Genomic DNA, 22,590 nt, shown 5'->3' with positions numbered 1-22,590 from the left:
GAAATAACTAAATGGAAGGATAGTGCAGCGCCTGCAGTGAGCAAACTCATCCAAAAGACGGCGCCATAGCACAACAAAAAACACCTCAGTGTGTTTGCTTTTTTTTTTTTTTTTTTTACTATTTTATTATGGCCGTCAGCAAAGAAAAATCCATAATTAGCCACACCGTCTTATAAGCCGCAGGGTTCAAAGTGTAGGGAAAGGTAGCGGCTTATATTATGATTTGCGCTGATATCGTATTGGATAAATATTGCTATCGCTACAATGCTCAAGCACCGTATCGGAAATGCTAGGGACACCCCTAGCAAAGATACTTTAAAGGGGCTCTGACGAAAACTCCATGTTTACTTGCCTGAACAAAATACAACATATACATTTGGAACCTTAAATAATGTTGCATTGAAACAAGTACACATGGGAATTGGCATGTTATCGTTTTTTTATTGCCACTCTTTGTTTCTCCTCCTCAGTCTAGTTTTAAAGAATCATACATGTATGACTTCTTCAAATCATTCCAAGAAGATAAGTGCATTGAAAAGGTTAAAAAGGTATTTTTTTTTGTATACAATATTTTGTTATTGTGTCGTTGCTATAATTTAACAGCTACAGTTTCTTCCGCTGTTGGCTCTAGTTTCTAGATGAAATATCTTCAAACATCTCTAAAGAGTCGAGGGCACTGGAGGACGCAGTGGTTCTGAAAGAAGGGTGAGTATTCTATCGTTAAACTCTGACAGAGGTACAGGAGACCATTCGTGTTTACGTCTTCATTTTTCTCTTCTTACAGCCAGTCCTATCCACACGTAATTTGACACCTTAGATAAGAAGGAAATTAATGTGTAATTTCACATTCTGCCTTAATGTTATTCATCTCAAGAACAAGCATTTTTAGCATGAGTTATATAAGATGATTATATTCACTTGATGAGATTATCAATATAATTGCATGCACGTGAAATTCATCCCTACTTGCAGACACATTTTTACATTTACACTTTCATTTTTCATTTCATTTAAACTAAAATGATGGTGGACTGAAATTTGAAGGTCATGCTTACAATAAGTCTGTACTCTTTAGGGAAGTACAGAAACGGGCTCAGGGGAGAAAACGGCTTGGCAAGAAAAACTTTAAAAAGCGATGGCTTCGAGTGACCAACAGAGAACTCTCCTATCACAAACATAAAGGTTAGAAATTATTTATTTGGATCATCAAAAGCCAATTCTCATTGGTAATTCTTAATATGACCAGCAGATTGCACTAAAGATTGCATCAAATCTCTAAATAAAATTCTTGATCTGTTTTTATGTAAGTTGTTGCTTTTATTTGTTTTGTTTACATGTTGCACACACTTACATATGTGCATCTTTATATTTTAATCAAAAGAGGAATAGTATAATTTTAGTTAACTGTAAAAATAACATTTTGGTAAATTAAATACAATTGTATACGAGAAAAATATATTTTTAACTATTATGTTTTTAAAATTATTCTTAAAACTTCTTGATTTTAAAGTGCTGTCAAGTATTTTGACCTGACAATGACTTTTTCATTTCAGGAAAAGAGCCCCTCTGTATCATTAATGTGAAAAACATCCAGGCAGTGGAGAAACTGGATGAAAGTGCCTTTAACCGTAAAAATGTAAGTCAATTTTGCCATTAATAAGACCACCATTAATAGAAAACTTTGTGACGGTTGCTTAAAAGGGAACTGCACTTTAACATTCACACTCCTTATGTAAGACAAGAATACATATGTCTTTCTTTTTTTATGCATTCTAATTTGTCATGTATGCAATTACGAGGTGCACTGGCTAACCATTAAGCTAAGGGGAGTATTTGTGTCATTGGGTCTATTGTGCCCATAAAGCTCTTTAAAAAACATCCAAAAACTACCAACAATACTCTATTTACATGTCGTGACCTAAATATTAACAAAGTATTCGCGATATTCTTATTATATTGATGTGATAAGCGAATAATTATTAATGAAATATTGGACACAGTGTGTTGTCAAGCTTATGAGATGCGATGCAACTGTAAGCCACTGTGACACTATTGTTCTTTTTTTTTTATTTTTTATAAATGTCTAATGATAATGTCAATGAGGGATTTTTAATCACTGCTATGTTGAAATTGTAACTAATATTGATACTGTTGTTGATAATATTCATTTTTGTTTCACTACTTTTGGTTTGTTCTGTGTCGTGTTTGTGTCTCCTCTCAATTGCTCTGTTTATTGCAGTTCTGAGTGTTGCTGGGTCGAGTTTGGTTTTGGAATTGGATTGCATTATTATGGTATTGCTGTGTATTGTTTTGTTGGATTGAATAATTAAAAAAACAAAAATACAATTTTAAAAAATAAATAAATAAATAAATAAAAAATCGATTTAAAAAAAAAAAGAGAATTGATTCTGAATCGCACAACGTGAGAATCGCGATTCGAATTCGAATCGATTTTTTCCCACACCCCTAATATATATGTATATATATGTACCAGTGGCGTGCGGTGAGGTTCATGTCTGGTGAGGCACAGACTTCATCACAGTCAGATTTACAAAACATATGAACCCTAAAGAGTATCTTATTCACCATGTGATTGGCAGCAGTTAACGGGTTGTGTTTAAAAGCTCATACCAGCATTCTTCCCTGCTTGGCACTCAGCATCAAGGGTTGGAATTGGGGGTTAAATCACCAAAAATTATTCCCAGGCACGGCGCCGCTGCTGCCCACTGCTCCCCTCACCTCCCAGGGGGTGAACAAGGGGATGGGTCAAATGCAGAGGACACATTTCACCACACCTAGTGTGTGTGTGACAATCATTGGTACTTTACTTTAACTTTACACTTACAAACTGTAGCATGCACACAAAAAAGCACATTTAATTAAAAAAAAACGTTATTATGGTCTTACCTTTACTTATAAGTGCGGGAGCAGTGCTGTTCATGTTGGAAGAGTTGTGAATGAATGAAATATGAAATCCGCGCTGCCGTCTGCAGGTGTACCTAATGTTGTGTCCCTGTTCATGGCTCCTCCGGCGCGCCACGCGAGCATTGTTGTTTTTGAGCTTTTTGGCTTCTTGTTAAGTGACTTTTTTTGGGTGGATTCGGTCTTGCACGTGGAGGGTTTGGGTGTGGGCTTTGGTTGGTGTGGCCGCGGCGCTCCCGTCGGGGGTGTATTCTGCGGCGGAGATGCTTGGCACCAGGAGGCAGGGTTATGAGACGAGCCTCCAGTTTTATGATCGCTCAGCACAAGAAATACGTTACACACATACAGATGTTGACAAAATACACTGTACATTATATACCTCAGCTAACTAAACTATGGAAATGTATAATATAATTCATATAGCAATACAGTCTCACTGCACAGCAGCTCAGCAGTTAGCCGAGTCATTGTGCACAATCCATGTTGAGGCACAAATCAGTGACGTGCCTCAACTGGCTGCTGATCACCGCACCGTCTCTTCTCAGTATTTGAACGGCAAATGTGAAAATAAAAATAAAAATAATCTAAAACTGGTGAAGTTAAATGGAAAATAACTTTAGTATAATCACTGGATACATATAACAATTTAATACATTTTTTTTCTTTTTCCTTTTTTTTTTCTTTCCATGATGGCAGGTGAGGCCGTGCCTCCCCTGCCTCTAGTGACGGCACGCCACTGATATGTACGTATGTATGTATGTATATGTATATACAGTATATGTATGTATATGTATATATGTATATAAAATGGCACAAAATGGGCCAGCAGAATACAAAATGACTGAGTGATGCGTTGGTACACACACACATGGTTCGCACACAGAGGCGTATTTGCCGCAATCTAAAACCCAATGGAGATTCCGCTGTAATATGCTTAATAAAATCTGCGATTGAGCTGCAATCTTTGAAATGTGGCAAGGGACGACTTTATTTATTTTTGAAGTCAGGACGATTCATATTTTTGCAATAGATTTAACTGTTTTAAAATACAGGTTGGTAAAATAAGATAACATGTTAAAGATAATTAAAAACATATTTTACAGTACGGTTTTAAAAAATGAAGTTGTTTTTTTTCTATGCCTCGAAAGTTTTAAAAACATTTACATTTCTGAAGTAAGCTAACATGTTTCATGCATGAAAACTTTGAATAGAGATGTGTATGTAATGTATGTACAGGTTTGACCTACCAGACTGTTTGTGGTGTGTCAGATGTTCCAGGTGGTCCACAATGAGAAGCAGCTGTATGTGCAGGCAGGAAACTGTGTGGAAGCCTGTGAGTGGCTGGATGTCCTGGGCCAAGTGAGTCGCTGTAATGAGTGTCGCCTGGCCACTTTTCATCCATCCAACTACAGTGCTGGATCCTGGCAATGCTGCAATAGCCAAACGAGCAGTGTGCCTGGTTGTAAACCCTGCACCATGTAAGTGTGTTGTACTGTTATTCAGTACGCTGCTCTGCTTTATGATGTAAAACATTTTACTCCAACCTCATTCTGCTAACACATCTTCACTGAGCTTTGCGCTCCCGTTTCAGCACCATGCAGGCCAACCTGCAACTGGACATCGACTGCGACCGGGAAACGGAGAGGATTTTCTCCCTCCTTTCTGCAAACGATACCAAGCTTCAGAACATGGAAGGTCAGTGTTTTTGTCACTTCAATGTTTAGCCTTTCAGAGCCCTTTGTTTGTACAGTGGATCCTTATAATTTGGAGAATTTGACTATTTCATCATACCATCTTGATTTACTGTACAGTAAATTTTTGTCCATTGGAGTGAGCTCCTGCGTGCGTGCGTGTGTGTGAGTGTGTGTTTCTGTAAAGACAGTAAATACAACTTTATGTTATACATGTTCGTCATACCCCTGCGATGAGGTGGCGACTTGTCCAGGGTGTACCCCGCCTTCCACCCGAATGCAGCTGAGATAGGCTCCAGCACCCCCGAAAAGGACAAGCAGTAGAAAAATGGATGGATGGATGTTCGTCATACGCTATTGTCCTGTTCATGCAGGCCCTATTATTGGTTATTATGTGGATAAGAAATATTTTCAAATTTAGATCTTCACATTTTTTGACTGGTGAATAATAATATTAGGGTTGTCTAAAAAAAAAAAAAAAGGATTTTCGAATTAGCGCGATTCTTTTTTGTAACGATTTCAAAATAATTTAAAATATTAATTTTAGATTTTTTTAATTTGTCCTGTCCAGCTACTCAGGCAAATCATTTTGTTGATGTAGATGATCATATCTGCTCTACACATTTACTTTAGAATAGAGAAGTGTTGGATACTTCTCTTGTTGCTCTATTTGTATTTGACTTTATTAAATGTTTGGGTAGAATTTGTTCTAAACAAAACCAATTTTCTTTTAGGTAATATGGAAATGTATTAGAGCTGTTTATCTATTTTATGGAGGAATGTAGTTCATCATAGAACTGGCACCCAATGTTATTAAAAGCGTATTGATTTTGAATTGATAATCGTTTTGAATCGAATCGTTACCCCCAAGAATCGAATCGAATCAAATCGTGTGGTGCCCAAAGATTCACAGCCCTAGTGAATAATAACATCACCTCATCAACAAGCGGCCATTACAATTTTGAAAAATTAGGTTATACAACTCACAAGTACTTTTACCAGTAAGTGTAGGAGCTACTTATTAAACTCCAAAGTTTGTGTTCAAATTTTAATCTCCTAATGAATACAGTAGATCCCTGTTATACCAGAGGGTTACTTTCAGAGACCACCTGCAAATAGTAAGTAAAAGCAATTAATTGAAAGAAAAAAAATACACTTTAACACAGGACAGAGTTTCCCATAGATTGCCAAGATGGGGGCGGTGGGGGTAAGGCGTGTTACTATGGGTGTGGTTACGCCATCGCATAATTTGCATAAACTACTATAATGATATGATTTTTTTTTTTAATGGCTCAAAAAAATTATACATACATTTAAAAACAAATCTGTTGCTATTAATTAGTATTAACATACATTTTTACATTGTTTTACCATATTTTTTAGATTGTTGCTGCCTATTGTACAATGTACTTTGAGAATTTTTCAAGTGTCTCGAAACTTTTAATGACTTTTTTAATAATAACGACCAGCAACAAATCCAGCATCTTTTTCTGGTGTTATTATAAAATGTACTCGTGTTTAGAGACTCTATTTCTGTCCCTCGACGTCCCTGACGTCACACTTGCTATGCGCTTCTCCAGTTGAACTTTCTCTCCTTAAAAGCAGTCACTGTCCTCTTAATGTTTGCACATTTTGTAGATCGTTGTCCATGGATGTAATAAAGGTACGTCCACATTGCAGACATGCTGACTACGCTCCAGACAATGGTGTGCGTCTTGTTTACATGGGGCCTCGGCAGCACTGTTTTTGGTGATCAAAGTCATGTAAATAGTGCGCAATTAATAAGCAATATATATCCATTCATACTGTAACAACCTGCTAGTGGTAATGTTTTATGTCAGTGTGGTTTTGATTTGATTTTAGTTATTCCCACGATCACAAACACATCGTCCGTGCTTAAGAGCGGATTGGCGGAGAATGAGAAAGTGTTGTTGTGTGGTCGGGGAAGCAAGGAGACAGAAGTGTTTGCACGGGATGTAAAACCTGTTCAAATTGTGCCTTTTGTTAGTATAAGATTGTGACTTCTACTGGGGGATACAATATAATATATTACTTTAATTAGTTGTCACATAAAAAACGAAACCTTATTTTCAAGGTGTGGCGGCAATGCGCTACATTCAGTTACATTAAGGGGAAACCTTGCAGAGCTTCTTCTGTTTCCACTACAAAGGGGCCCGGGGGCCCACTCAGATACTAACACTGAATTAGTAATCTTACTCTTGATTTAAATTGTATTTACTAATTATATCTAACCTACTTAAATGTGTTAATTACAATGATTATTATTTATTTAACATACAAACACTAGGCTTAAGTCAGGCTGATTAGAAAAATAGGTACTAACCACGCATAAGAATGGACTCATAAATAACTAAAAACAAATACATCTACATATAATTATGTTGAGCTAAAACAAAAAAACTAAATTAGTAATTGTTTTTGTTTCTTACCTTAACTGTCAATAAAATTGAAGTGCAAATGAAAATAGAGCTTCACCACTTAAGTCATAATTTTTGCACTTAACCTCTTAAGGCCCAAGCTGTTTGTTTACATGCTTTTTTTTTATTTCTCTTTGCTATTTGGGCTTATTGGTCCCTAATTAGAATAAAAACTAAGAATCATCTTTTGATATAATGTACTTAGTCCATAAGAACACAAATGTGTACTTCATGTTTAGTGACATGCTAATTCTTATTTTTACACTTTTTTTTCCCAAATACCATTGTATGTTATACTCTTCTGACACCTCCAGATGGCAGTATAAGTGTCTACATAAGCGGCCATAAGACCCCAATTCAGTAGTGTACACAATTTTGGAAATAAAAGCTAAAAGGTGCTGTCCACACATGTGGCCACTAAGCCTTTAGAATTAAGAAACTTCTCTATTACTTTGGCTCTGGACTTCTTCTGTTTGTTTCAGGTTGTCATTACTGCCACAAGTGGTGCAACTGAGTACACCTGCGTCCCAAACAGACCACAGCTGAGAAACAGATATTTTTTGGCGGCCAACAATTCTAGCCTGATGCTGGTGTTCTCAAATTTTATTGATCAAAATTTGCAATAAAAGTGGCTATTGGAATTGCTGGATTGGATTCAGCCGCGGAATCTTCCTTGTCTCTCTTTAGTTGCCACCAATGAAGGAATAAAGGAAGCTAACCAGCTAAATGTATAGAAGCACAATCCAGGTCTAATATCTATAGTATACCTAATACACCTATTAAACATATTCTAAATGATAACATGTTAAGATACTCACCACTCCGGTATTATACTGAAAGATGATTGATAAAACAGATGGAATTGAAGTCACGGTCTAGCCTTTAGCCTGGCCGTCAAGCTACGGTAGTTTATTTTTCAAGTGTATTTATTTAAAACAGTGACAGCGCACATTGATAACTATTTCTGTAAAAAGTGTTGGCTTAAAAAAAAAAAAAGAACATTCCCAACTTTAGTTCTTGGGCAAGGTATTAAATGCCAATAGTAAATAAAACAACACAACAAAATCCGAGCATTAAAGTTAATAAATGTGCACCTTGTTTTTTAATACTGCACCTTGTTTTTTATTGGCCCTTAGCATTTTGTAAAAAAAAAAAAAAAAACATAATATTATTCCAAAGTGATTTTGCTTTGTCCTCTACAACAGTGATTCTCAAACTGCGGTACACAGGCTCCATCTAGTGGTACACCAAAGAATCAATTAATTGGATATTGCAATGTTGTGACTCGAGCCGTGATTAAAGGTTTATCAGCCTTTAATGGAAGTCGTTACAATCTGGCTACTGTAGGCCGTAGACGACGTCAAAATAAACAAATAAGACCCAAACAGAACCATCTTACTCCGTCATTTTTATCACCTGACACATGTTTTTAATGAATACTCAGGCCTACTGCGCTACTGTATTTTAATGTTGGTCATTGTTATGGTGGTACTTGGAGAGCCAAGTGTATTCTGAGCAGTTTGCGAAGCATTCCTCTACAACACTAAGCAAATGTGTTTTGTTCACATAGCTCAGCATATATTGAACAACATTTGATAGGTTTTAGAATCTTTAATGCGCTAAATATTTGAAAGTATCCTCCTGCCTCCTTCATATTTTTCTTCATGCAACCCTGAGTGGACAAAGTTTCGACTCTAAATCTGTGCAGCCTGACTGTTTGAAGACAGCATAATACAATACCATAAAGTAGACATGAAGTGTAATTCTTCTTCACTGTACTTAGACGCGTGTGCCAGCATGGCAGTGTACCAAGGCCCCCAGCGGGAGCAGGAGGAATACTCCAAGTTCGTTATCCAGGAACCCAAAGAGACCTTTCAGACGCTCAAACAGCTCCGAAACATCATGGTGGAACTTCAGCGGCAGCACGAGGTCAGAGGCGACATCACGGCGCAGTACGGCAGCCTGTAAGTCCTCACCATTGAACTCCATCACACAGACCTCGCGTCTACACAGCTCTGTCAGCCCTAGGGCTAGACAATTAATCTAATTTTAATTGAGATTTTTATTATGGCTCCTCACGATTATGAAAATATAATAATTTAAAAAAAAAGATAAAATGGCTGCGCAACATGCATGCGAATTCCGGTGTCATGCGAAATTCTGTATCCCTGAAAAATTGTGTATCTCCTACCGCGGTAGCGCGCATTGGGGCGGAGCTTTGTGCCTTGTTCAGACTGGGGCAGCACTTTGGTGTAATTAGCGATGTCAATAATTATAAGTATGATGTATCCCCTACTACATTTTTTTGTGATTAATAACATGAGTCCAAATTGACAAGTTTTGTTGTAGATGATGCTAAGTATCTACAGAATAAAACACATCATGTTAGGACATCAATTGAGGAAAATAGATTTAAAATCACATTTTATGGCAGCACATAAATATGCTGAAATATTATGTATCCCCTCCTAACTTTGTCATTAATAAAATGAGTCCAAATTCACAAGTTTTGTACAATGTAGACACCTACTGAGTCGGTTTAATCTCCACAAATGACCCGTAGCAGTAAAGAAGCCTTGCTCCCATGTTGCAAAGCTACACACAAATAAAATCACTGATGACTGATTCGCATAACATTTTGAGGCTAATCGTTCAGAAACAAGCTAGCTATATACTTTAGCATGGAGCTATTAATTATTTTAAGTAATTGAACAATCGAATAAAACACTATAGCTGCAATGCATATTTTAGCGGAAATAGTTGAAATAAACAAAGATTTTTCTGATGACTTCTATCCTTTCTTATTATAATTCCACATAACATTGAAATTGCACTTTTACAATGGGTGCGTCACTATTTATTAGTGTTTTTTTTTTTTTAAAGTTACACAAAAAAACCTTGGTAACCTAAAACCAGGTAATAGATGACAAATAAAGAACCAAACTAAACCAAAAGACTTTCTGATAAAGTAAGATAAATTTAGTGACACTGTATTTAACAATTCAACACGTACACAATTAAAAAGGGTTTAATTGGAGAAGTGATGTTTGATTTTTATTTTTTTTTTACATACAATTAGTTAGCATTAGCATACTGTACAAACTGTAAATGCTAACATGTCCTCACATGTGTTGGAATAAAACATAGTTATGCAAGTCAAACATATAAAATGGCATTAGTTACACAAATATACTTTTACCTTGTTTCTGCTCTTTTTCTGCGCTGGTAATACACATACTAAAAAATGCAGAATGCTTTCTGGTAATGTGCTGCATCATCGATGTAGTGCTATTGTGGAACGTCAGTTTTAAATGATCGCAAAACCATTGACACATTCTCTCATCTTCTCTGGGCCCTTTGCTCTCTTTCCCCCATCTTTTTTGAACCGACTCTCTCAGCATCGCGCTGTTTCCACCACACACACACACACACACACACACACGCATACACACACACACACACACACACACACACACACACACACACACACACACACACACACACACACAAAGAGGCCCCATCACCCGCAGTGCGATCTACATAGCTGTAGGCGCACCGCCCGCATGTGTGCCCTCTTGGAGCAATCTTGTGGAAACAATGGATTTTATAAATTTTTATGAATTAAATAAATCATCAAAGCAACAAAACACAAATTAAAGCTTATTTCCTAATCTGTTGAATTGATCAATGGTTGCAGACTTAATCAACTAAAACAATGATTCTCAAACTGTGGTACGCAAGCTCTATGTATGATAAATAATTACTTAAATAAATATTCAAACACAGTGTTACTGTTCAAACTGAGTGCAATGTTACAGTTGCCAAAAATATTTAATATTGTTGTTAATTGTTAATTAAAACGTCTGCCTTGTTTTTAATAAATACTTAGGCCTACTACGCTACTGCATTTTAATGTTGGTCATTATGGTGGTACTTGGAAAGCCAAGTTTTTTCTGAGATCGCACTTGGTGAAAAAACTGAGCTAAAAAGTACGCTGTGCTCCTTTATAGTCAACAAATGTATTGAAGTTATTCTCTTTTGTCTTCAGAGACAACCCAATAGTGGGAAAAACCTCCTAACCGGGCCCAGGCCAGTTGGTGAGAGAAGACACCAGAGACACAGGTGGATGAGTCCGAGATGAAGCCCGCCATGTTTCCCCCCCCCCCACCCCAAGGAGAAGACGCTAACTCTCAGTCAGCCTGGAAGTTTTGAGAACCTAACAAGGAGCGACATCGTCACACACCCGAGTCCCGTCGATCCTTTTATAACGAGCCTCCCTCCTCGTCGTTCATGTCCACATATGTGTGAGTAGGCTGCTATTTTTTTTATTTTATTCACCCTGTTTTTAGGTTTATGGAGGATCTTGAAGTGGGGCCGCCCTGAACACTATTGATGTTTTTGCATCTCCCCCCCGCCCCCTTGAACACACGTTTCTATTTAAGAAGCCAATCTGCCTTTTTTGGATCTTCTTTCACATGAAAACGCTGAGGGAATAAATCATGCAGAAGCACTTTAATATTTCTCTAAATGAGAAAGTGATTACTAGATACTTGGTATCCGCTTTCCCCATTTCGATCAGTTACATGATCCTGGTTTTGTCTTGTCCCCCCCTGTACATTTGTTGTTTTGAAGATATTTTCCTGACCAAAGACAATTTCATAGCTTTTGACTTGAAAAGCAAACTAATGTATTTTGAATACGACTATTTTAAAAGTGAAAACAAATCTATATATTTGTTGAACGCATATGTTATTTCTAACATATCTTTTTTCATGACTTGAGGCGGGCAGACAGCGTGGATGCGAGTTCAAAACCCGTTATTTGGCAAAGCTTTATGAAGGAAATCCAAACTCTTGATAAAGGAAATGCAGACAATCCCAGGAATGAACGCATGCCAGTAAAGACAAGAACAGAACAGACAAACGTCTTTAAAGGGAAGCAAATCCTAATATGTTTAAAAAGCACACTTTCTTTGCCAGTAAATTAAGGCCAACTTGTGGTTATAGTTCTATTTATACGCCATTTCCAAACGGACAGTTGGTAAAAGCACCAGCCTTCCACCATTCCACGTGTTGATACATGTCTTTTTTGTTCTCTCACTGCTTTTAATCAACCTGTGTTGAAACTTGAACCTTTTCTTTTGTTATTGTTGTTGTTCCATGCATATTTGTAACACACTTCTTGTGTATTCGTTTTTGTATGTTTTCAGCTTTGAACAAGTCAGCCTTTTATTAGCACCCGCGGAACAGCGCTCAGTGTTGCCAGATGGGAAACGACAAATTGTCATACTAGAAGCGTAAAAGGATCGTATCTTGAGGAAGATTGTCGTACGTACCCAAATTTACATTGCTCAGCACCATCTGTTACAGTAAAGTATTAAAAACATTACCACAGACAGTGTACCATATTTCCCGGACTATAGAGCGCACCAATATTTAAGCCGCACCTACCAAATTTTAGAAGAAATAAATATGTTTACATATATTGGCCGCACCAAACTATAAGCCGCAGATATATACAGGTACAAAAGATTTTGTAAATATGAATTTACATATCTTAATTTTTTCCAAATGGTGCTTGTCACAGGGCTGATAAAACGAAACAGAAATCATCATCATGGACCCACTAGCTGTGCAAGCTAGCTCTCTAATCAGCTAAACAGACTCAATAACTCCACGGTGACGTTATAGTAAATTTAGTGAGGGATTTGTGAAACTAAAGCAATACACAAATAATGCCTTTTTAAGTTAATAATACTAAAATCAAAAAAACAAATACAAATATGCATGAAAACACTCCTACAGACATCAAACATGGGACTGTTTAGTAAGAATTGTTTTAGTTATATTGTAAAACTTACAAATGTTAAAATTAGGGTATTGGCAAGGACATCACGATATGTATCACAATACGATATGTATCACGATAGGATAACAGTTTTGTGATTAAAAGGTGGAATATGTAGAGGCGGGGAAAAATATCAATATAGCAATATATTGCGCTACTTTTTCTAACGATAGATAATTTTAGATGTTTTTTTAAATTATTTTTTTCTTTAAGTCAAGTTTTGGGGCGATTGTAACTCAAGGATGACTTGCGTACCTCTGCATCATATTGTATTGCGATATATTCTATTTTACATAGTTCTGTGATAAATTTAAAGTACTGCTTAAAATACAGTTTGTATACCAGTTGACAGTAATTATTCATTTAACAAACTGAGTCCGAAAACATAGTAATTTAAATGATCCATTCACATTTATTGCAATTGTACAGATATCAATCAATCAATCAATCAATGTTTATTTATATAGCCCTAAATCACAAGTGTCTCAAAGGGCTGCACAAGCCACAACGGCATCCTCGGTTCAGATCCTACATAAGGGCAAGGAAAAACTCAACCCAGTGGGATGTCAATGAGAATGACAATGAGAAACCTTGGAGAGGACCGCAGATATGACTTCTTGTACTGCCTTGCTCACCACTAAGCCTGCACAGCGGGGTAGCAACAGCAACGGAATGGGGGAATGGGGGTGCGCAAGTCGTCCTTGAGTTACAATCGACCTACAAGATGACTTAATATAAACATATTAAGGTTAAATATGTAAATAAAAAATGTATGCATTTAAAAATCATAATAAAAATGTATATTAAGACATTAAAAATCGTTATATCGTTAGAAAAAGTGTCGCAATATATTGCAATATCGATATTTTGCCTGCCTCCACAAATTGCACTTTTACCTTTTGAATAAACAAACAGTGCCCCCACCCACCCACCTGGCAGTTAAGAAGCACTTTAGACAATGCACTATGTCAGCAGTGTTGCCAGGCGTAGGATAATTATTGTATTTGTACAATAATTTCACCCTCTATACGACCCCGGGGGCCAGATCTGGCTCACCACATTATATTATGTGGCCCACTAAAGCCTGGAAATGATATGCGTCAATAAAGTACTTGACATAAAAATTGCATGTACTGCATACAATTGCAAATTTTTTTTACTTTAATACTATACAATAATGTAAATGTATCAACATACATTCCAAACGTTTTGTTTGTTAGAATAAAAGTAAGTACTCAAATATTTGCTTGCATTCTGATTTTAAAGCAAGTTATCCCCCAAATTGTACACTGTAAAATGACAATAGGTGTTATGGCAAAAAAATCTGTCAACTCAGTCGCCAAAATTTTACTTTAAAACTGTGGTACGTTTTTTTTATTTTTTTTACAGTAAATGCTGTAAAAACCACCAAACATTTTATGTAAAAATTCCAGCGACTGAGCTGCCAACAAAATCTACAAATGTACTTTTACAGTGTACGTAAAAAATTAAAATAACTAAAAAAAATAAAAATATATATATATATATATATATATATATATATATATATATATATATATATATATATATATATATATATATACACAATGAAAATTTGTTTGACACCCCTGCTCCATACGATATTGTTAGCAAAAACAAAACAGGTTACATCTTGCACTGCGGCTCAATTTGAATCTTCTGGGACAATTTCCCATCTGGCAACATCGGCTGTGATTCAGGGCATGGGCTGCAGGGAGCAGTAACGTTTGCATGCGGGATTGGAGCGAGAAGACGCATGTTGGTGCTTCAAAAAGTCTATTGAGGTTTTCTGACAGTGTTCCCAGACGTACGATAGTAGGATCGATAATTCCCAAAGTTGGATCATTTATGATAATTTCAGCCCTTCAATACGTGGCTGTGAGCAAACACAAACAGGATCCATCCTGCACTGCACCTGATTTTCAGGGTTTCCAGATTGGAAAGTACGTACGTACCAGAAGCGTAAAATTGTCATATTTTGAGGACATTTATCATACGTCCGTACGTATCATACATACGTACCAGAAGCGTAAAATTGTCATATTTTGAGGAAATGTATCATACATCTTAAATTTTACGTCGCTCAGGACAATCTGCCGCATTAAAATATTACCATCGGTTGTGTATAGTATTATTACATAGATCAGGGGTCCCCAAACTTTTCGACTTGGGGGCCATATCTAAGTGTGTGTGCATATATGTGTGTGTATATATATATATATGTATGTATGTATGTGTGTGTGTGTGTGTGTGTGTGTGTGTATGTATGTATGTACTGTATGTGTGTGTGTATGTAGGTATATATTTATGTTTTTATATGTATTTGTATATGTATGGTTATATATATTTATATATGTATGTGTATATATGTATATATATATATATGTATGTATGTATGTATGTATGTATATATATGTATATATATATATATATATATATATATATATATATATATATATATATATATATATATATATATATATATATATATATATATATATATGTGTGTGTGTGTGTATATATGTACAGATGTGTCACGTTATCAATTTGAAAATGCATTTTTAGACTATATGATTTGCCTGACACCGAGAGTAACAAGCAGTAGAAAATGGATTAGAAAGGACAGATTTTTTTTTTTAATTAATAAAAAAAAAAAAATTTTCATTTGGGACTTCCTGCGGGCTAGATTTTAGGGACCCCTGATATAGATAATATTTTATCATGTATAAAATATATGATATGAAAGTATAATATTTGTATACAAATATTCAAAAATATATATAAATATTGTTATGAAATTATAATCTTGCACTTTTACATGTAAATAAGCTAACAGCAGTTGCAACATGCAGCACAGCGCCCCCACATGGCTGTAAAGAGACACGTGAGACAAAGCTCAACATCAGGTGCAGTATCCTGTTTGTGTTTGCTAATAATATCCGTGTAGGAGATCATACATTATATGATTTTTGGGGAATTATTGCTTTTACGGAGGGTGAGATTATCAAAGAAATATGAAAAAATATTATTTGTCTGACACTCTTCCTCTCACTCTTTATTCACTGGCTCCAACCCTGCATGTAAGTGTCACTGTCCCCTAGAGCCCATCCCCTGCATCACAGCTCAGAACCCCACACAATGTACAATACTGAGGTCACGTGTCGTCACCCTGCTGATACTTGGTGTTGTTCACTGGTCTCCGAGGTTACCGCTTTTCATGTTTTCACGCAGGCCGCGTTCATCGGCGAGACAGAACGAAAGGGAATTTTGTACATTTGCATTTCAAAATGAAAGATTGTCTTTATTATTGCACTTCGATGCTTCGCTGGTTGAAATAAGGACCCAAGAGTCTGTAACGTGTGTGCTTCTTAGTGAAACGACGTAAACATGCTCCACTTATTTTGTATAATTATGATGTGGCTGTCGCATAGTTCCAGCAGCTGCCATCTTGGTTATATTCACATGAATATTTCCACATGAATCCAGTTGGGCGTTGGCTTGTGGCGACAGAGAAAAGTTGCTCCAGTGGAATAGTGAAGAACAATTCTCGAGGTTTATTGCAGTGGTTTGAGAAGAATTTCTCCGTTTGTTGAATGTACTTTTTGCCTACACATCTCATTGCCCCCGAATGTCTGTTTTTATACACAAATGTTTTATTTTCTATACTTGGTCTTTTTGTGTCCAAAATGTACAATAAACATTTTGCCAAAGTTTCTCTTGCTTGTGGAACTCTCCTGTGGACCTCCGGAACATTCTAACGGCAGAGGAACACAAGAGGAATAATAATACAAAGTGTGTCAGGAAAGTTCCAGGACTAGTGTCACTAAAAACCTATTCCAAATATGAACTACAAGTTTTCCCCTTCAAAGTCATCTGTAGTGCAAGGGTCATATCAATTCACAGGAAAGAAAATGTTAGATCATTATTTTTTTGTGCAATAAAACAAATTTAACTTACCGTAATTTCCGGATTATACAGCGAGTAAGTATATAAATTTAGAAGAAACACATTTTTCAATATATTATCCGCACCGCAGATACATACATTGTGAAATTATTTATCCATACATCCATCTTCTTCCGCTTATCCGTGGTCGGGTCGCGGGGGCAGCAGCCTAAGCAGAGAAGCCCAGACTTCCCTCTCCCCAGTCACTTCATCCAGCTCTTCCCGGGGGATCCTGAGGTGTTCCCAGGCCAGCCGGGAGACATAGTCTTCCCAACGTGTCCTGGGTCTTCCCCGTGGCCTCCTACCGGTCGGACGTGCTCGAAACACCTCCCTAGGGAGGCGTTCGGGTGGCATCCTGACCAGATGCCCGAACCACCTCATCTGGCTCCTCTCGGTGTGGAGGAGCAGCGACTTTACTTTGAGCTCCCCCCGGATGACAGAGCTTCTCACCCTATCTCTAAGGGAGAGCCCCGCCACCAGGCGGAGGAAACTCTTTTCGGCCGCTTGTACCCGTGATCTTGTCCTTTCGGTCATAACCCAAAGCTCATGACCATAGGTGAGGATAGGAATGTAGATCGACCGGTAAATTGAGAGCTTTGCCTTCCGGCTCAGCTCCTTCTTCACCACAACGGATCGATACAGCGTCCGCATTACTGAAGACGCCGCACCGATCCGCCTGTCGACCTCACTATCCACTCTTCCCTCACTCGTGAACAAGACTCTGAGGTACTTGAACTCCTCCACTTGGGGCAAGATCTCCTCCCCAACCCGGAGATGGCACTCCACCCTTTTCCGGGCGAGAACCATGGACTCGGACTTGGAGGTGCTGATTCTCATCCCAGTCGCTTCACACTCGGCTGAGAACCGATCCAGTGAGAGCTGAAGATCCTGGCCAGATGAAGCCCTCAGGACCACATCATCTGCAAAAAGCAGAGACCTAATCCTGCAGCCACCAAACCAGATACCCTCAACGCCTTGAAATATTTACAAAATATTTCTGTATAAATATATTTTATGTGAAATTATTTATTTATACAGAAATATTTTGTAAATATTTATTTTCATACCTTAATTGTTTCCAATCGGTGTCTGTAAAACGGTTGATCAAACAAAACAGAAGTCATCGCCATGGACCCACTAGCTGCGGAAGCTAGTTCTCCAATCTTCTAACTAGACTCAATAACTCCATGCGTGGTGACGTCTTAGTGAATTTACTGAGGAATTTGTGAAACAGAAACAATACAAAAAGAATGCCATTGTAAGTTATTAATACTAACACAGACACTATGTTAGCATATTAGCTAATGCTAACAAAGCTAGCTTGATTACATTACGATAATACGTACTAATATGCATGCAAACAAACACCTACAAACATCACACATGGGACAGTTTAGTAAGTAAGAATTGTTTTAGTTATATTGGAAAGCTTACAAACGTTGCTTGGAGTGATGAAAGAAGACTAATTTCAAGTAGAGACGCTATGGACGATTAGAAGACAAAACGGCACGTCTACTTCCGGTTCAAAGCTTTAAACATTCAGATTCATTCTCCCAGCAGCACCTGCAGTGAGCGAACTCGTCCAAAAGATGGCGCCATAGCACAAACAGTAACACACCTTTTTAAGTCTTTGCATGTGTTTAAATAAAACTATTTGCTTTATGGCCGTCAGCGAAGAAATATCCATACATTAGCCATACTGTTTTATAAGTTGCAGGGTTTGAAGCGTCTTATAGTCTGGAATTTACGGTAAAACTTCCAAGTTTACATATTTTCCTGACACTGTCTAAGCCAGTATTTACAAGACCAGAACTCACACTGCGCGACATGGGGGACAGTGTGAATGGGGAAAATTTGCCATTCTATTCCTACCAGTGACAGAGCAGGAATGGGCAAGGAATATGTTTGTCATTTAATAATTGACATTTTATGTACACGTATACATGCAACTTAAACACAGGGCCCTACGCAGAACATGTGATGTACATTTCTAATGTTTGGTTCTCATTTAGTTGCACTTTGTAATATGCAGGCTTGCTACTGATTAGCATTAGCTATTTTACATGGCGATTTCAACACCTCTAAATTCAGGAATAAAAAACTACAACACATTTCAATCAGTGTGTAATAAGTACAATACTTACATTACACACACTTTTTAGGACTCAAAACATCAGAATGACACATTCTACTTAATGTCAAAGACTACTTCCTGAAATGAATGCAAACTTGCAAATGAGATTCAACAGTAAGAAAACAAGATATAAAAACTGGTCTACACAGTTAAATGTTACATAAAGCAAATTTGAGATATTATTTTAAGTTAGCATTCATTACCTCATGAACACACACAAGAGTACCGAAAATTGGCACGGTTGAGCACCAGTATGGAACCCCAGGTACTTTCCACTAGAATATTTTGTTTGATATAGCATTTGTACATAGAATTTTAGGAAATAAATATACAACATGCTTATCGTCATTCACTGACTTCCTGTAAATCCATCAGCACGTTATCTTGCAAGTTTCATACTGTAAATAATAGAATGAATTTGACCGCTGGCCCAGGGATATACAGTATAGTCATACCTAAATTGCCGACAATAATTCATTAAGTTAAGCTTATGACCAAGTAAGTTGAATTATGCGGGCACGCTTGTTACTGGATTCTTTCTAATAATACGTATCTGTAAACCGCTTGTATCAGAGCTGTACAGCCCTTACCTTTGGGCTGGTACCGAGGGCGACTGTGTTGACCAGTTTGACGCGTGAAAATAATAGAATGTCCAGTACTGTAGAACTGTGTTTGGATATGACAATCCGTTTATTCCAGCTATCTAATTTAAATCAAATGTAAATTCTATAACAAAGTATGCTGACCTTGATTGGCACATTATCACATCATTGTCACCACATGACACGATACGACATGACACGACCACGAACACGACCACGAACACGAACACGGTCGAAAACTGTTTGTCCTCCAATCGCCCTCCCATGCTCACACCTGAGCCCAATTTATGGAGGCTACCATGGTAACTGCACCATAGCAACAGTCCCCTCCCTGTCAACACTTCCTGGTTCTTAACAGGAAGTGGGCGGAGCAATCTGCCGAAAAGGAAATTAAACATGCTGAACCCAACAATCAATTAGAGAAAATAAAATAAAAACAATATAAACAAATAAGGAATTTTGGCTCCAACACTCCGGCCCCCAATTGAGAAGGGCAGGATGCCATGAACAATTCAAAATAAATAACAATGGAGCCATAAATAAACAAATAATCATCTTTGAGTTAGAGTTTTTTCAGTTTTGATTTTAGCAGAACACACCAGTCCTTTTTTATCTGGATAAGTCTCCATGACTCTTCCAAGTAACCAAGAGCCACGTGGAGCGGTGTTGTCTGCGATCAGTACAAATGTCATTTGGGACGAGACTTCTTCTCCGTTTGCTCCACCTCTGCCGCTCCTGTAGCAAAGGTAAATACTCTCTTAACCAGCGTTTCCAGCATAGGTCAGAGATGTATTGGACTTGTCTTCTTTTTTAGTGCAGCTTTAATGCGCATCATTTCCTGATCCACTTTGTCACTTAGTGATTTCCTCGTTTGACTCATCTCCAATAGAGTCATTTTCAGGATCCAGGCGACTGACCTCTCAGGGTCCTCCGCTGCGATCCAATACTCCAACATATCAGCTGGCCATTCTTCCTCTGTTTCTTCAGAAACATTTCCTGATCCACTTCAACTCCTCTTGAGTCTTTGTCTGCAGGAATTTGAGTGGTATTAATGTACCGCCACTGTGTGACATCAGAAATCTTGCATCTTTCCCTCCTTTTCCGACCAAGTATGCGTTGCCTAGCAGCGTACTTTTTGTTGGGCAGAGACACTTCATCTTTTTTAAAGGGAAGTTCCAAAGTGTTGTGTCCATTTTGAAGCTTGCATGGTTCAGTCATGACCTTCATGAACTTCATGTCATCTCTAGAAATGTCTTCTGATGACCTGTCGTGTAAATCATGGTTGTATTGATTTTGCAGCAGCTCCTCTTGCTTCGTTATGGAGGTCCTGTTAACAGTAGTAGTGGAGCAGCCAATCTTACTCCTCTTCTTACTGTAATCAGGAAGGCCATTGATGACCCACCCCAATAGGGTCTTAACGGCACATGGTCCATTTCCATGACTGTTGACCACTTCCCAGGGTTCAAGCAGTTTAGACGCATTGGTCCCAATCACTAGCTCTACATCGGCTTGAATGCGAGGAAGAGTGACACCATCCAAGTATGGCCATTTAGCCAACTCCTCTTTATTGATGAGGTTGTTTGTAGTTATGGGCATCCTTTTTTGGGTGTAGACCTTGGGAAGGTCGTAGAACTGTTGCCCAGTAAGGCTTGAAATCTTTAAGTCTGTCAGCATGTAACTGGAAATTTATGTTTTTGGGCCCATGGTTAGGAGATTGATTTGAGTTTTTCTTCCTTTCAAGTTGAGCTTGGTCATCAAATTTTCAGAACAAAATGTATCTGTGCTGCCCGGATCCAAGAATGCATAGGTTTTTATGACTGGGTGTCCTTTGCTGGACTTTATCTGTACAGGCAGAATTGACAGAATTCTATTTCCAGCCCCCGTTTGTTCACATGTTTGCAGCGATATTTGTGCATTACTCACAGATGGTCCTCTTGCCTTATTTTGGTTTGGAATTATGTTGCTTGCTCTTTCCTTCTGACCAATATGAAGCAGACTTGGATGATTTTGCTTGCATATCTTGCAGGTCAAGCGCTTATCACAATGCCTGCTAAGATGTCCAACATGAAGACACCCAAAACAGATTCCTTTCTGTCTTATGAAAGTTATCTTCTCTCTGTGGGTCTTCTCCTCCAACTGAGGACACTGGTCAAGAGCATGATTTTTAGAGCAGCAAACACAGGTGTTTGTGGTATGAGCAGGTGCACTTTGCTTTGGAGCAGGTTTGAATCTGGTTTTATTTTCCGCATCAGGGGTTTCGATTTTAATGGTTGTGGCAAAACTCCTACCTTGGAATTTAGGTTTACCTTGTGATTTCATTCATTTTACAGGGTTACTTCCTCTACTTTGTGGTGCATTCTGGATGTCTCCAAAGACTGGGTCTGAGACAATTTTCACCTGTCGCTCAATAAATGCAACAATGTCTGAACTGAGGTCTGCGATGGTGGTTTTCCATGATGTTGCATGCAGAGACTCTCCAGCTTTCTCGCAGCTTGTACGGCAGCTTGAAGATTACAGTTTTCATGTTAGCTGGCATATTAAGTTCCTGCATGTACTGCAAGTTTTCCATGGCAGTGCAACATTCTCGAAGGTACAGTGAGTAGTCTTGCAGAGCTCGTACATCTTCAGACTTCACCACAGGCCAGTTGAACACTTTTTCCATGTAAGCTGCTGTTATCTGGTACTGGTCACCAAAGTGTTTTTCCAACAAAAACTTTGCCATCTCATAGCCTCTTTCTGGGGGCATGTGTTGACAGCTACGTACCAGTTCTTTAGGTTGACCCCTAGTGTAGATTTCCAGATAGTACAAACAGTCTCCTTTGTTGCTTGTGTTTTTCTCAACACATTGCACAAATGCTCTGACAAAGGTTCTGTACAGTAATGGATCACCGTCAAAATAGGAAATCTCCCTTGGTGGGAGTAGATGAGAAGTTTGCAACGACATTTGCAATGTTGCAATCTCATTTTGCCTGTGCAATAAATCAATTACAGTA

General features: G+C 37.9%; 1 protein-coding gene across 1 annotated transcript in view; it reads left to right on the top strand.

Annotated features, from left to right (window-relative positions):
* rasa2 (RAS p21 protein activator 2) overlaps positions 1 to 14,350 on the top strand; it is a 57,758-nt gene extending 43,408 nt beyond the window's left edge. Inside the window, exons 17-24 of the mRNA XM_062068260.1 lie at positions 471 to 548; positions 632 to 705; positions 1,076 to 1,182; positions 1,554 to 1,636; positions 4,192 to 4,400; positions 4,514 to 4,617; positions 8,835 to 9,015; positions 11,100 to 14,350. Coding sequence (XP_061924244.1) covers positions 471 to 548; positions 632 to 705; positions 1,076 to 1,182; positions 1,554 to 1,636; positions 4,192 to 4,400; positions 4,514 to 4,617; positions 8,835 to 9,015; positions 11,100 to 11,130 — 867 coding nt within the window. The 3' untranslated portion in view covers positions 11,131 to 14,350. The remainder of the gene's footprint in view (positions 1 to 470; positions 549 to 631; positions 706 to 1,075; positions 1,183 to 1,553; positions 1,637 to 4,191; positions 4,401 to 4,513; positions 4,618 to 8,834; positions 9,016 to 11,099) is intronic.
* The last annotated feature ends 8,240 nt before the right edge of the window (positions 14,351 to 22,590 follow it).

The sequence above is a fragment of the Entelurus aequoreus genome, linkage group LG13 (assembly GCF_033978785.1).
Source record: "Entelurus aequoreus isolate RoL-2023_Sb linkage group LG13, RoL_Eaeq_v1.1, whole genome shotgun sequence".
Taxonomy (NCBI): domain Eukaryota; kingdom Metazoa; phylum Chordata; class Actinopteri; order Syngnathiformes; family Syngnathidae; genus Entelurus; species Entelurus aequoreus.
This window is presented reverse-complemented; position numbering and strand designations above follow the sequence as displayed.